The sequence below is a fragment of the Branchiostoma belcheri genome, unplaced genomic scaffold (assembly GCF_001625305.1).
Source record: "Branchiostoma belcheri isolate BF01 breed outbred unplaced genomic scaffold, Haploidv18h27 scaffold50, whole genome shotgun sequence".
In the NCBI taxonomy this organism is placed as follows: domain Eukaryota; kingdom Metazoa; phylum Chordata; class Leptocardii; order Amphioxiformes; family Branchiostomatidae; genus Branchiostoma; species Branchiostoma belcheri.
This window is the reverse complement of record NW_017804132.1, coordinates 1,765,387-1,779,775: the sequence shown is the minus strand read 5'-3', so window position 1 is coordinate 1,779,775 and position 14,389 is coordinate 1,765,387. Positions and strand designations below refer to the sequence as shown.

The 14,389-nt window shown below is 40.3% G+C and overlaps 1 protein-coding gene across 1 annotated transcript in view; it reads left to right on the top strand.

Moving 5' to 3' along the window:
* Nucleotides 1–39: 39 nt before the first annotated feature.
* LOC109480275 (protein CIP2A homolog) overlaps nucleotides 40–14,389 on the top strand; it is a 14,971-nt gene continuing 621 nt past the window's right edge. The window contains exons 1-24 of the mRNA XM_019782437.1: nucleotides 40–147; nucleotides 391–529; nucleotides 1,269–1,428; nucleotides 2,326–2,438; nucleotides 2,722–2,816; nucleotides 3,129–3,225; nucleotides 3,921–4,043; nucleotides 4,519–4,664; nucleotides 5,230–5,302; nucleotides 6,596–6,620; nucleotides 6,741–6,826; nucleotides 7,193–7,312; nucleotides 7,863–8,019; nucleotides 8,517–8,658; nucleotides 8,851–8,950; nucleotides 9,367–9,485; nucleotides 9,946–10,171; nucleotides 10,551–10,613; nucleotides 11,538–11,648; nucleotides 12,044–12,157; nucleotides 12,472–12,554; nucleotides 13,082–13,248; nucleotides 13,598–13,716; nucleotides 14,164–14,310. Of these exons, the coding sequence (XP_019637996.1) occupies nucleotides 428–529; nucleotides 1,269–1,428; nucleotides 2,326–2,438; nucleotides 2,722–2,816; nucleotides 3,129–3,225; nucleotides 3,921–4,043; nucleotides 4,519–4,664; nucleotides 5,230–5,302; nucleotides 6,596–6,620; nucleotides 6,741–6,826; nucleotides 7,193–7,312; nucleotides 7,863–8,019; nucleotides 8,517–8,658; nucleotides 8,851–8,950; nucleotides 9,367–9,485; nucleotides 9,946–10,171; nucleotides 10,551–10,613; nucleotides 11,538–11,648; nucleotides 12,044–12,157; nucleotides 12,472–12,554; nucleotides 13,082–13,248; nucleotides 13,598–13,716; nucleotides 14,164–14,280 (2,658 nt within the window). The 5' untranslated portion in view covers nucleotides 40–147; nucleotides 391–427 and the 3' untranslated portion in view covers nucleotides 14,281–14,310. The remainder of the gene's footprint in view (nucleotides 148–390; nucleotides 530–1,268; nucleotides 1,429–2,325; nucleotides 2,439–2,721; nucleotides 2,817–3,128; nucleotides 3,226–3,920; nucleotides 4,044–4,518; nucleotides 4,665–5,229; nucleotides 5,303–6,595; nucleotides 6,621–6,740; nucleotides 6,827–7,192; nucleotides 7,313–7,862; nucleotides 8,020–8,516; nucleotides 8,659–8,850; nucleotides 8,951–9,366; nucleotides 9,486–9,945; nucleotides 10,172–10,550; nucleotides 10,614–11,537; nucleotides 11,649–12,043; nucleotides 12,158–12,471; nucleotides 12,555–13,081; nucleotides 13,249–13,597; nucleotides 13,717–14,163; nucleotides 14,311–14,389) is intronic.

Genomic DNA, 14,389 nt, shown 5'->3' with positions numbered 1-14,389 from the left:
GTTCACACCCCTATTTTCATTATGGTTTCTACCATTAGATTCAAACGGAAGCGGGAAGAAAAATGGACGACAAGTTGCATATTCTGTAGCACGTCTTTGTGCCTTTGAGAACGTTTTTACAGACAGCGAATCGCTTTCTCAGCTACAGTAAGCATCTCAAACACATTATAGGATAATAGAGACAACATTGATATGAGAATTTCCACGTTTATTATCAATATTTTGCATGTTGTTTAGAAATTCTTTCATGCGTAACGTGTTTTGCTAAAACTGCAAGTAACCATGGAGGTCTTTTTACCTCCATGGTGAAGTAACCTATGACCTGACCAAACTCTACTTTCAACTGTTCAAAATATTGATGTAAAAATATCATAACGATTTTGTGTGCAGATTATTCTGTTAAGAAATTAAAGACTTGACGGAAGCCATGGACCCAACGTCGTGTATGAAAGGTCTTGTTATGGCCGGCAGCCAGTTTAGAAACAACAGAAGCGATGCCAACATTCTTCAGCTACAGAGACAGATAGAGGTAAATTTTCTGCTTTGTTGTTAAGTTTGATTTTTTCCCAGGAGAAATATGTCTTGATTTGTTGTTCATACAATCAAAAGACAATGGTGAGTCATTGGTGACTTCATTTTATAATGGCATGACATGAAGTGATGCCAACATAATTCTTCAACTACAGAGGTAACTTTTCTTTGTTTTGATTTTTCCCAGACAAAATATGTCTTCATTTGTTGTTCTGTAACACTAACAGTGGGGGGTTTAACTATAGGCGCTACCAACTGACCCGGCTGATGGGTCTAGACCTTTTAGCCGAATCGTAAGAGTGTCGGCGAGTGGACTGGCGTGAGGGTTTGGTCGTGGGTTCGAACGCCGGCCCGGGACCAGGGGTTTTTATCTGTTCTACTCGCTCCTTCTGTTTCTTACAGTTCACATATAATAAAAAGCCAATGGTGACTTCAATCTCTAGTGATTGCTAGCCGTGGACGACTCTAGTAATCCTTTTTGCATGATAATGCCGGATACAGAAATGTACTAGAGTCATCCACAGCTAAGTGATTGCCAATGTCTAATAAAAAAAAACAAGAAAGAAAAAAGATCATCCCTACCTACCGACCCTATTTTTCTGAGGACTGAAACAGGAAACACAACATTACTTTTTTTTTTCTTGGCCTTAGCCACCTTTATCCATTCCATTGGCCGGCTGTATCCATTGTTCACCCCATGTGGATGTTCTTTGATGATTATTGTTACTTCCCCCCAGTTGATGATCAGCCTGACCATGAAGGGTCGGTCGGTGAAGTTCTTCAACCCTCAGCAGATCCTGCCTATGGAATGTCTGAGCTGTCTGTGTGACATCATCGAGGATAACCACACCCCCACATCGCTCTCACACAAGACTGTCGTACTACTCAACAATTTGGGTCAGTGAATCCTACATAATTTTTTTCCATAGAGAGTTACGTGTAGACCAGCGTTTCTCTCTCACATAAGAAACAACCTGGGTCAGTTTCACCGGGTACACATAACCCCATATCTCTCTCACACAAGACTGTTGTACTACTCCATAATTTGGGTCAGTTTCCACATAATTTTTAGACATAGAGTTACGTGTTGTGTAGCGTTTATCTAGCCTGGGTACCATCCGAATTTTCGTTCCGCAATGCTCTTGATTTTTTCAAGGGTTGCAGAGCAAAAATTCGGATGGTACCCATGCCAGGCCAGCGTTTCTCTCTCTCACATAAGAAACAACCTGGGTCAGTTTGTCTCACACATAACCCCCACCTCTCTCACATGAGACTGTTGTACTACTGAATAGTTTGGCTTAGTTTCTCTCACATACCTTATTTCATTCTCACAATCACACACTATCTAGGCTTAGATTACTCCAGTATACTGCTGCAGATGTCCCTGACATTGGTGGGCAGCAGTTGGCTAGACTTCACTAGCCTGGGTACCATCCGGATTTTTGCTACGCAACGCTCGAAAAAATCACGAGCGTTGTGTAGCGAAAATCCCGATGGTACCCAGGCTAAGACTTCACACTGCACCAGTATTTACAAATGTTTGCAGAAATGATGTCTGCAGTATGTGTTTCAATTATTTTCTAGCATCTTTCAACACCAATTCACCAGTGTTACAAATCCTATTTTTGTATACATCAGTAGATGTGATATAATTTTGACATAACAATGCATTCTGTTTAAGTTGGCTAAACCTTGGCTGTTGTAACCCGAACCAATAAATAATAAATGTCTTTAAGCTTGTAACTTGCTGAACATAGAGGGGTGGCTGATATGTTTTTTATCTACATTGTACAGCCTCCTATCCAGACATCAGGGATGCCATGCACACGACATTCAACTTCACCTCATCACTGGCAACCTTCCTGCAGTACCACACACAGTCGCCAGGGGAGCCACTCGTTCTACAGGTTCTGTAACATATCTGTAACATTTGACATTTTTCTAGCTCGTTTCAGCAAGTTAAGTGTGTTTTGTTTCAGCAACTTGCTTAACGTAGAGAGTTGGCTGATGCATTTTTGATCTTATGGACCATATTTGTGACCTAAAAGTTGGACATTTTTCAGCTCAGCTGCTTTAGATGATTTCATTTTGACCCCAGTGTAAGATTTGCAACTTTAAATACAGTTTACATCTAAAAAAAAATTCAAATTGCAGAAATAACTGACTACTAGTATAATAATTCTATTTCAGACCCTCCAGTTGCTACAGAAGCTGACCTATAAGTCCAAAGTCAGCTATCCCAACAGTTACATGGAGGAGCTCATCAGGTTTCTCATCTCTCACATGTAAGACCACTTCTGTGTTTCACTTCCGTACGTACATTTGTACATATACCTGCTCAAAATGTTATTGTCCTCTTCTTCTTTTCTGTATTTAGAGTCAAGCCTATTTATTTGTTTATTGAAAAATATAACGGTACAATATTCTGAGCTCAGCCTGTTCATAACACATTTTTTATCTGAATTTGATTGAAAATCCCAAATATGTTCTACAAAGTTCTGATGAAATTCATAATATTCGGAAGCCCTAGTAGTTTTAATTTGAAGTGTTCTAACATGTCTAACCATGTTAACATTGTTTTTGTCCTTCTTCTACAGACTTGGCCATGAGTCAGACCTGACTGCTCCCTGCCTGGGACTTCTGGCTAACCTGTGTAAAAATAACCTCTCCATACAGGCACATGTTAAAGCACTGGTAAGGAAACAACAACATTAAAAACTGTAATCTCCAAGCAGATCCCTTTTGGTGGCAAGGCAGTATCCATTAGCCAGAGGAGTTTGCACGGCCACCGAAGGTGGTGGCTGTGGTGGCTAATGGACACTCCTCTGGATACTGTCTTGCCACTGTATGATCTGCTTGGAGATTAGAAAATCTGCACAGATGCATGGTCATTCAAAGTTCGTTCCCACACATATACAGTGTGTGGTGCCAACCTCTGCGTGTAGATCTGTAGCCCTTAGGCCACACTGTTGTGTAATCACTACACCAGGAGGCTAGTCCACTGGTAGTGGTGTGTGTTTAAGTCACATATTCTTTCCCAAATGTTGAGTGTAAGTACCAGTAAGTCTTTGGTATGGCTTGGTTGGGGATCAAACTCACGACCAACCAAATGCAAGGCGAACATGAGTTGTCAAAATTGAGCACTGATACTATCATAATATTATACAAGTTACTACATTAATAATTAGTGATAAATATGAGATATGAAAAGAAGTTATGTCGTCCTCATATTTCACTTCCAATAATATTCAGATTTTGTTTGGGATTTTTCCCCAGGAACCATTGAAAAACGCCATCAGGTGATATGTATTTCCTGGATAAATGAACAAACAAAGATGTTGTTGTTTACACGTTGTTGTTTACATGTTGTTGTTTATGTTTATTTGCAGGAGAATGTGAAGTCCATCTACCGTACCCTGATAGCGTACGTTTCCCACAGTAACCAGAGTATCGTGGTCTACTCCTTCTCTATTCTCAGTAACCTGTGTTTGAATGAGGAGATTGGAGAAAAGGTAAGAATTATTCTTCCATTCCTTTCAAAGTAAATATTCTGACCAAATAGTCTCTTTAAATTCTATCGTAGCTGTAAGGGGTTTTGTAGCACTTTTGGGATCAAATGTCTACAATATACATGTATTAAAATTTGTTTGGTTTGAAAACTTAAATTCATTGCAGGTATCAAAAAAAGTTACTAGTACTTACGTGTTAGCAACTGGATATGATTTTGGAAATGGTCAAACGGTTGTAGATATCGTTTTCTACTAGTACACGCAAAACTGTGCAAATGTTACTTTTTGCTTAATTTACATGTAGATGTGAAGAATAGTCAAGAAACATTCATTTGATCAACTTGGCACCAGGTCTTGTAGTTGCTTATTACATATGTTTAACTGTATGTACAATGCACATTTGTAGGATGCTAGCATGAAAGTTCATTAAAGTAGGTACAGATGTTACAAATATGTACAAGTTGCTCAAATTTTTCAGGTGTTCAATGCCAAGAACATTTACCAGACCTTCCAGCTGATTTTCAACATCATCGTGAACGGAGACAGCTCGCACGTCCGCAGTTTCACCTGTGACCTTTTCATCGGGCTGCTCAAGAGCCCCAAAACACAACAGTCTGTCGTCATGTGAGTAGTGACATCCTGAGGACAGGAGAGGGACTTTGTCAGATGTTGTAACATTATTTCCATTGCCAAAGAGGTTAATATGGTAGCAGCAGTATTTGTTGGTTAGTCGGTTGGCGGTATCAAAAAATATTGTTGTTTGGCCACCCCAGTTCGATTTCTTGGTTGTAAGATTTGCTGTGATGGCATTTGGGTCTATCTTAGTCTGTTTCTTTTTCCTTTTTATTTTGCTCAGTCACCCACTCCTTTTTACTTTTCCACAGAAATTTTAATGTCAAGGTATTAAAATTGTTGTATCATTTATAGCCTCCATACAATGCAGCTTACAGGATTAAGAATATTATAAAGATGTAAAACTCTATAAATAAGTATAATCATAATCACAAAAAAATACTAGTAGCTTACCTGTATACCAACAAACATTTTGGTCAAATCTCTGATACTTGTCCAATAGAAATGACCCAAGTCACGTGGAAGCGCAGGGCTCAAAATCCTTTTTTCTGCATATCCGCACTCGTGTTCAATATGCTTAAGAAATTCAACATGTATTTTTTTAAATTTTTTCCAGCTATGAACATTTTGAGGCATGTCTGATGCAGGTGTTACGTCTCATCACCATGGATACAGAATCTGCTACAAAGGTAAGTTGGAGAAATTTCTTATATCTCATTAAGATTGCTGAAAGAGAGAATTCTTATATCTGATTTGGAGTGCTGAAAGGAATGAGACGAGTGTCTTCTTACCTGTTACTAAGTCCCATATTGTAACCAGTGGACCGTACCACTTTCCCAGTCAGCTGTCACCTTGTCTTTACAATACAATTATAGATTGTGCTTTAGAAAGTAAATGGCAATTTTAAAAACAATTTTTACATACATTTGTACCTACAAAGACCTTTGTTATAGTAGAAAACTTAACTACTTTGTAAATTGTCATTAGACAAACAAAGAAATGAATTTGAAGAAAAAAAACACCTGTTAACCCACATCTTATTTTTTTGTGTAAACAATCTAGAAGAAAGTTCCCCCAGCAGTAGTGGTATAACCCAATTGTTCCTAATCTCTATGTTCCAAAGCTTACCCTACTGACACTTGTGAAAGCTCTTCACACAAAGGGGTCGCGTAGCGTAGTTTACCAACTCTATCCACGGACCGCTGTAAATATTTAAACCTTCCATTCATGTGGCAGGGAGTCTTTTTTGTGGGACATTCAATGTTATCAGGGGCTGTAGGCACCCATGGCGTTGTTATGGTGCGAATGGGCTAGTGGCATCAGGGTTGGCATCAGAAGTCACATAGTTTGTGATGTGAATCTGAGTCTATGTTTTGTACAACTACCGTACGTGCTAGAAATCCTTTAAACAATGTTGGACAGAGAAAGGGAGGTAATATGTTTTGATTTTGATTTCTTCTGATAGCAGTTAAGACTGAAATTTTCCAGGGTGCTTGCTATTTTTTTAACCTCAAATTTTGTTGGATTATACAACTTGGTGTGTGTTGGGGGGACTTTAAACTTTGTTGGTTGCAATTGTGTGAAACAGGTTCTCTTGGAGCTTTTGCAACTTTTCTCTTATCACTACATTGTACATGTGTTAGTTTTGCTTATCTTGTACAAATCCACATGTTTGGTCCTTAATTCTAGTTTAAAGTGTTCCTTTTACCCAGAGCCAATATACAAAGTTTGTCAAAACCTCAGAACATCAGCCAGTGCCAGATCAGATATTTCAAAAAGCATGCTCCAGACCCATGGCCAACTAGGATTGTCGAGTTTGGCATTTGACGTGATACTAGTCAAATAAAATATTTTGTCAAATAAAATACTAGTACTAGAGATGACAAACAAAATTCAGGCTGGCTAGAACAGAACTACATATTAATCTTCTGCTCTGTCCTGGGGTTTCCATGTTGAATGCAGTGTTCATTTTTCCTCGGCAGATATTTGAGCTGCTCCTGTCGTTCTGTTCCGTTAATGGACTCCGCTGTACGGTGTGCCGCGCCCTCCTGAACACCCCTGCTCTACAGGACCCGGACAGATACCAGCCACAGGTTTGTTTGTTTGTTTGTTTGTTTGTTTATTTATGTTCCGTGAACGGTCTCCGCTGTACGGTGTGCCGCGCCCTCCTGAACACCCCCGCTCCACAGGACCCGGACAGATACCAGCCACAGGTTTGTAGCTTTGTTTGTTTATTTATTTATTAAACTTCACCATAACAACGGAGAGAGTATGATAGAACTGGTGTTACTGCCTTTTCAAGCTATCATACCAATAAGAACATAACGAAAATATTTCAAGAATTATATACATTGGTATGAAAAAGACTCAACATTTACATTTTGTAAGTTACATTAAGTACTGTTGAAGCAAGAGAAAAAATGGTTCCAATTGACACAATAGTCATATACATGTGTAAAGCAAAATACAAGGAGGTAAAGTTAGTGTGGCCTTACAGTATACTTATATACCATGAACATGTACAAATGTACATGTACAAGGATGCTCTACACTGTAATTAAACTGACATATTTTTTCAGGTTCACCAGCGACAGATCACAGAGCCGTTCTTTGCGCTGGTCCACTGGGCGGGACAGTCTGTAGAGACTCATGATCAGGCTCCTCTGTTTGCCTTGGATCTGCTGAAGGAGATATTTGAGGTAAGGGATTACTATTATTATCTATTGATTAATTATTATCATTAACAGAGAGAACCTTATAATGTAGGAAAATTCAGAATATGAGAATATGATTTTAGTAGTCTCTACTTGACTCCAATGGTTTTCTGGAAAGTAGTAGAAATTGGGCAAATATACTGATTATTATGCAAGAGACTGTCACATATAATTTTTTTGGCCAATTTCTCCTGTACCCATTGGAGGTTGGTAGAGACTATTATAGTATAATTTTGGCATGAAAGTTTATCTGTAATGGTAGAATTTATTCTGAAGACAGGATTTCAACTCTGATTTTCAATGCAAGAAAAAGCTGGACTTGTGCAAATTTTAATGTGTTAGGTTATTACATTGTGTAATTCTTTGACAAAGACTCTTGCTGTGCTGTGCAGTAAAAATAAATTTGATTCAGTGCAACTTTTGGGGTGGAAATCGCTGTCAAAATTCTGCTTCTGCATGTAGCAATATTGCTCTGAATGTGACAAATGTACATCAATAACTTTGATATTGACTGTTTTTATTTTTTAAATTCCAGGAAGTGATAGATTCAGGCCTGTCCGCCCAGCTGTCCCCCCGTACTGACGTGGTAGTGCCCATGGCTGTGGAACAACTCACACCCCCCTGTGACACAGATGGTTCGATCCTGAAACTCAAGTGTCTGAAGACTGTCAAAGCCTTGGACGTTCTTCTTGATATCCTTCCAATAAAGGATCGTCTTTTTAGTTTATCGACAGCAAATTCAATTTTTATGCTTCATTGAAACCTCTAAACAGATCGGCAGAATGTACTGCACCTGCATAAAAATAGTTATGTACATGTACATGTATTGTGAGCAACACTTACGGTTGTGTTTGCATATTTAAGGAAGATATCCTGTCTATACGCCAAAAACAGATGCTCAAGCAACTGGATATGATTTTGGTGTATAGACAAGAACGGATGCTACCTCAGCCAAAACGTCTGACCATTTCCAAAATCATATCCAACTGTTTTTGGCGTATCTTATTACCTGGATGTCTAACCTTCACCGACGCATCCTATGTATAATTTACAAATGTTGTGTTGTAAAATGATATCGTCCGTATGATTGCATACATGTATGATACAAGAATACAGTATTATATTCTTTGGTCTTACCGGGGCAATCATATAGTATTAAATATATTGCTGTGAACCTTGACCCTGCCACTGCTGTGTAATGATGAGTCCATGAAGCTTCAGGTGGCAGAAGCCGTCGACACAAAGGTTTGCAGCACACTACTGGAACATCAGTACCAACACAACAGGCTGGGCAGGGCTACTGGGCACTGTGGTATGGAGGAGGACTGGAGGTAGCCTAGGGACTCGTATATCATACCTGGGCCATGATAAGGGTCGGGCTGATACCTTGGGCGATACAAAATACCCTGTATTGTATTTACATTATAGAAAAAATTTTAGTCTTACTTGTGGTAGCTTATTTATCATAATTTATTAATCACATACATATATATGAAGTGTGTTTGTTGTTTGTTGATTCGCAGTGAGGCTGGAGTAGACTTGGTTCTTCACACACTAGAACTGATGAGTAGGATCAAGACTTATGTGGCCAACATGGACATGATGTTCTATGAAACACTACAGGTTACTTACAGTTCTTTTATTGTAAAATCCACATTGCACCCAGCTTGCAATAATGGTACGGTACTATTATGATACAAGTATCAGGAAACAGAAATATTGTGTGAAGACATTTATTATGCTCTTTAATTTCATTCTGTACCTTCGCTTGGTCTGTAATCTTCTCCCTGCTGCCTAATATAATAACTCTGTAACCTAAAAAATTTGGTGCCAAAATTCTACAAATTACTTAAGCAAGGAAGAAGTTTAAAATGAGTCAAAATTTCCTAAAGGTTACTTCTAGTATAGTATGAGATTAATCATTCAAAGTAGAGATGATGTTCCTGTAAATATCTGATAGCTGCATAGCTTTAGTTTAGATTCGTGTTGAAAGAAAGGTTTTATGAACAGAGGTCTGATATAGAAGTTTGTGTTGACAGGACCAGAGACTTGTTGCGTTCCTGGCGTTCTCCCTGACCAATGACACGCGAGCGCGGGTCCAGCTGGCTCTCAGGCTGCTGAACCAGGCTCTGCCTCTGCCTGAGTTCCCTGCCATCATGTGAGTGTTCAACTGTTCAATTTCTATTTTGTCAACCGTCATTTGTTTGCTCGACGCAGAACATTTCTTAGTGTATTGATCATAATCATCTGAGTCAACTGAATTTAAGTCAGGGTTAGGTAGTGCTCCTTACTGGGTAGATTATAACTGTGTGCCTATCACAAGACGGGGGTTCACCAGAAACAAACTACATGAGGTGTCTCTTTATTTTTTTGGGTACCACCCATAAATAGCTAAAAGCAGCCTACAATACAAAATACTGTTTTCCATCAGTGACATTGGATGTCAATATTCTATGGGATAAGGTTGATTCAACTTACTGCATAAAAAGAATGACCAGAAAATTGACTTTGAAAGTCCAGTTTTGACGCCCTGAAATTGCATTGGATGCCTTTAATAAAAAGTTATGATAGAAAATCTTTACACTTTTCTTTCCTAATTTACCCTCTTCTTTTCCAAGGCTTGGGGACTCCATTGCAGCGTACAATGCCAAACAGGCCACGGAGAGGAAAGTGCTAAACATCGGCAGTGCTGAGTCACCGGGCTCACCCGTCGGTAAACTACAGTCCATGAAGGCATCAATCAACTACAACGGCACCGAGGGGGGGAAGGGGCGGGGGAAGGGGTCCCCACTTCGGGAGGGGAATGTGGACACCTTGATTGACAGGATGAACTCTGGACTGGAGGTAAGGACAGGGAACAGGCCTCACAGTGTTACACAATTTCTCACCGTTTGAACAGGCCTTCTTTGTGAGAACTCTCTAACTCAAGAGAACCTTCCCATAACTATCAATTAGAGCTCATGCAATTCAGAATACTTTCTTATGATAATGCTTAAGCTTCTTTTATAGATCTCATGCATGGTTGATTCAATGTAACTGTTGCAGTTCTCGTCTGACTCAATTTGAATTTGAATCCATGGAATCCTAAGCTACATAAAAGAAGTGTAACAGTTGATAATTTCTTAGAGCACATGTACACATTGTTTCTTGTTTGTGTTACAAGATCGGTCTAAACTTGTATCACAAATTTTATATGAAATCTACATTTTGTACCTCCCAACAGATCAAGGATGTTAAAGCCTCAGAGATCATGGATCTGTATGAGCACAAGCTGGCTTCTCTGGCTGTAAGTTTTTCAGAATATTTCTCCAATACTTCATGGCATTCTGTTTCTGATATATACAGGAGATCCCTTGGCTACCTGCTCTGACTCGCCTGTCTTGAACTCACTACCACAGGACGTCAGACCAGCATCTTCTCTAAGACTTACAATCTTTAAAAGACTATATTGTCAATGGCATTGTGTGTGCACTGCTGTCACAAGTCTGTTTGAGGCTAAATTGTTTGTTCTTAACATTGCAAATGAACTTTGTATTATAGAGGATAGCCTCACATGCCTGTTAGAGGCTAAATTGTTTGTTGTTGACATGACAGACAAAGGAGAGCCTCACATGTCTGTTTGAGGCTAAATTCTTTGTTCTTGACATGACAGACGAAGGAGAGCCTCACATGCCTGTTTGAGGCTAAATTCTTTGTTCTTAACATTACATGAACTTTGCATTATAAAGGATAGCCTCACATGTCTGTAAGAGGCTAAATTGTTTGTTGTTGACATGACAGACAAAGGAGAGCCTCATATGCCTGTTTGAGGCTAAATTATTTGTTCTTGACACGACAGACGAAGGAGAGCCTCACATGCCTGTTTGAGGCTAAATTCTTTGTTCTTAACATTACATGAACTTTGCATTATAAAGGATAGCCTCACATGTCTGTAAGAGGCTAAATTGTTTGTTGTTGACATGACAGACAAAGGAGAGCCTCATATGCCTGTTTGAGGCTAAATTATTTGTTCTTGACACGACAGACGAAGGAGAGCCTCACATGCCTGTTTGAGGCTAAATTCTTTGTTCTTAACATTACATGAACTTTGCATTATAAAGGATAGCCTCACATGCCTGTTAGAGGCTAAATTGTTTGTTGTTGACATGACAGACAAAGGAGAGCCTCATATGCCTGTTTGAGGCTAAATTCTTTGTTCTTGACATGACAGACAAAGGAGAGCCACCTGCAGGACCTGTTAGAGGCTAAGCAGCTGGCCCTGGCCCAGGCTGACAGACTCATTGCTCAGTACAAGTCCAGGAGGGCTCAGTCAGAGGCTGAGGTAACAACAGGGAGTAACTTACTACTCATAGATTTGGTCTGTGATTGATTATGTGTTCAGTTTTCTAAGGAAGATTTCAGAATATTTCGAGTACAGTAGCATGTGGCAGGTTGATATGGGCTTGTTCAGGTACATTGTTCAGATTGAGAATTAGCCTACTCCATAGTACAATCTGTACCTGTAGAGTGGGTATAACTGCCTCTTGACGTAACACACCAGCTTTGCAGGCACGTGGCCTGACAGCAGCTGACTATATTACACCAAACAACTTTGTCTTGTTACGCCTAGCCTTTGCACATCTAAATGTAAATATAATCTAGTTATGATGTACACGAACTACTAGGTTCTGTAGAAGACTCAATCTTTGCTTGTTTATCTATTTTTTTTCTGCCCAGGCGAGAAAGCTGGCGTCCATGCTGCAGGAGTCTGAGCGCAGGTCGGAGGCGTACCGGGACCAGATCAACGAGCTTCGGCTGGACAAGGAGAGGCAGGCCGAGGACATGGAACAGCTCGTTGCGCAGAACAACAAACTCCAGGCCGTCGCCGAGGAGCATGAACAGCTGCAGGCAGCGTATGCTGAACAGATAACAAGGTGGGGCCGTGTGTGTGTGTGTGTCCGTGTCCATGTCTGTCCGTGTGCGTGCATGTGAGAAGCTCGTTGCGCAGAACAACAAACTTCAGGCCGTAGCCGAGGAGTACGAACAGCTACAGGCAGCGTACGCTGAGCAGATAACAAGGTGGGGCTGTGTGTGTGTGTGTGTCTGTCCGTGTGTGTGTGTTTCCGTGTGTGTGTGTCCGTGCCCATGTGCGTGTATGTGAGTAACTCGTGGGGCAGAACAACAAACTCCAGGCCGTCGCTGAGGAGCACGAACAACTGCAGGCAGCGTACGCCGAACAGATAACAAGGTGGGGACGTGTGTGTGTGTCTGTCAGTCTTTCCGTGTGTGTGTGTGTGTCCGTGTCCATGTCTGTCTGTGTGCGTGCATGTGTGCAAGCCCACAGCTTGTTGGGCAGAACAACAAACTCCAGGCCGTAGCCGAGGAGCATGAACAGCTGCAGGCAGCGTATGCTGAACAGATAACAAGGTGGGGACGTGTTTGTGTGTGTGTGTGTGTGTGTGTGTGTTTGTGTGTGTGTGTTTGTGTGTGTGTGTGTGTGTGTGTGTGTGTGTGTGTGTGCGTGCGTGCGTGCGTGCGTGCATGTGTGTGTGAGTGTCCATGTGTGTGTGTAGGTGTGTTGTGTATGTATGTACATTTGTATACATACATGTATGTTGTGTGTTGTATGTACATTTGTGTTTGTATGTGTTGTACATGTATGTACATTTTTGAGTGTGTGTGTTGTTCAACTGTTTATTGTAGGTTCTGAAGTGGAGAATCATACAGAGTAAAGCAAATGTCTATAAACTAAATGTGGTATATTTTACCCTGCAGAGTTGAGGCCCTCCAGAGAAGTGTGAACGCCCACATGGAGGAACAGAACTCTCTCCGGGAGATGAACGAAATGTTACGCAGACACAACGAGAGTCTCAAGAACCAAGTTGAGGACGAGAAGAAGAGACTCACAAAACAACTGAAAGACAAGGAGGCCAAATTAACAGGTAATGTAACAGCCAGTACATACATTGACTGTGTGAAGATACAGGATACTGTACTATTAGGGTTGAGAGTCTGATTAATGTTAAAATTTTCGATTCTCCCGGTAGAGGTCTGGATTGGAGTCTCAGTCAACAGAAATTTCAAAGACGATCTCTGCTGGTAGAATTCTACCTTCAGAGATCCCAATTGGAGTTTAGTTTTAGATGAGTTTAGGTTTTCAACTTTGATTCATAATTTCATGTCACTTTAGATCAATGGATTGACTTGAAATTTGGGATTTGTAACACTTTAGCAGGGATCTCTGCTGGTAGAATCACCAAAGAAAGAAACAAACCTTGATTTCTTTCACAGAGGAGAAAGACAAGGTCCGTACGTTGGAACATGAGAAGGAGGACCTGGAAACTGCCGTGGACAAGTACAGGAACGAGCTAACCAAACTGGAACAACTCAAGAAGGAGACAGTCAAGAAGGTGGGTCAGGGTGAAAGTGTGGTAGGGCTAAATGGTACTAGTAGTTTTCAAGTTGTTTCAAAGGGCATTCTATGATGATGTTCTACTTTTCTTTGACTTTTACTTTATTTAGATTGCAGGAAGGCAATACAATGTGGGCTCTAGGCAGCTGCTAGCTGAAAACATGACCACATATTTCATACATACCCCATTGTACATGTAAACAGCTGTGAGCACAAAATAAATACAATAAAATAATTTACTCTTCTGTTTTACACAGGTATCTAACACAGACTGTAAACTGAATCTCATATTTTACACTAGTCTTGCTCTACATTCATGTTCTTCAATTCTACTTTTATTTTTTACACCATGTTTTTCCAAGTATAAAGAAGTACTCTTAGACAATTCTATGTATAACAGTACATCTTACATGTTCTTTACAATGTTCTTTTTTTTCTCTCCCAGTATGAAGCCTCTATTGCAGAAAAAGATGCTCTGATAAAAACGCAGAAGGCAGAGCTGGAGAAAAATGCCCAGATAGTCGCCATGATTCACAACATCAGTGCAGGAGTCAAGTCCTGAGAGTGGTACCAGGCTTGTCAACCAAGATACTACCCTGAATGCCAAACTAGTATCGGGCCGTTAGACGTTTTCCTTTGGTAGCCAAGAGCCCTTCGCCGCCTATCTAAAA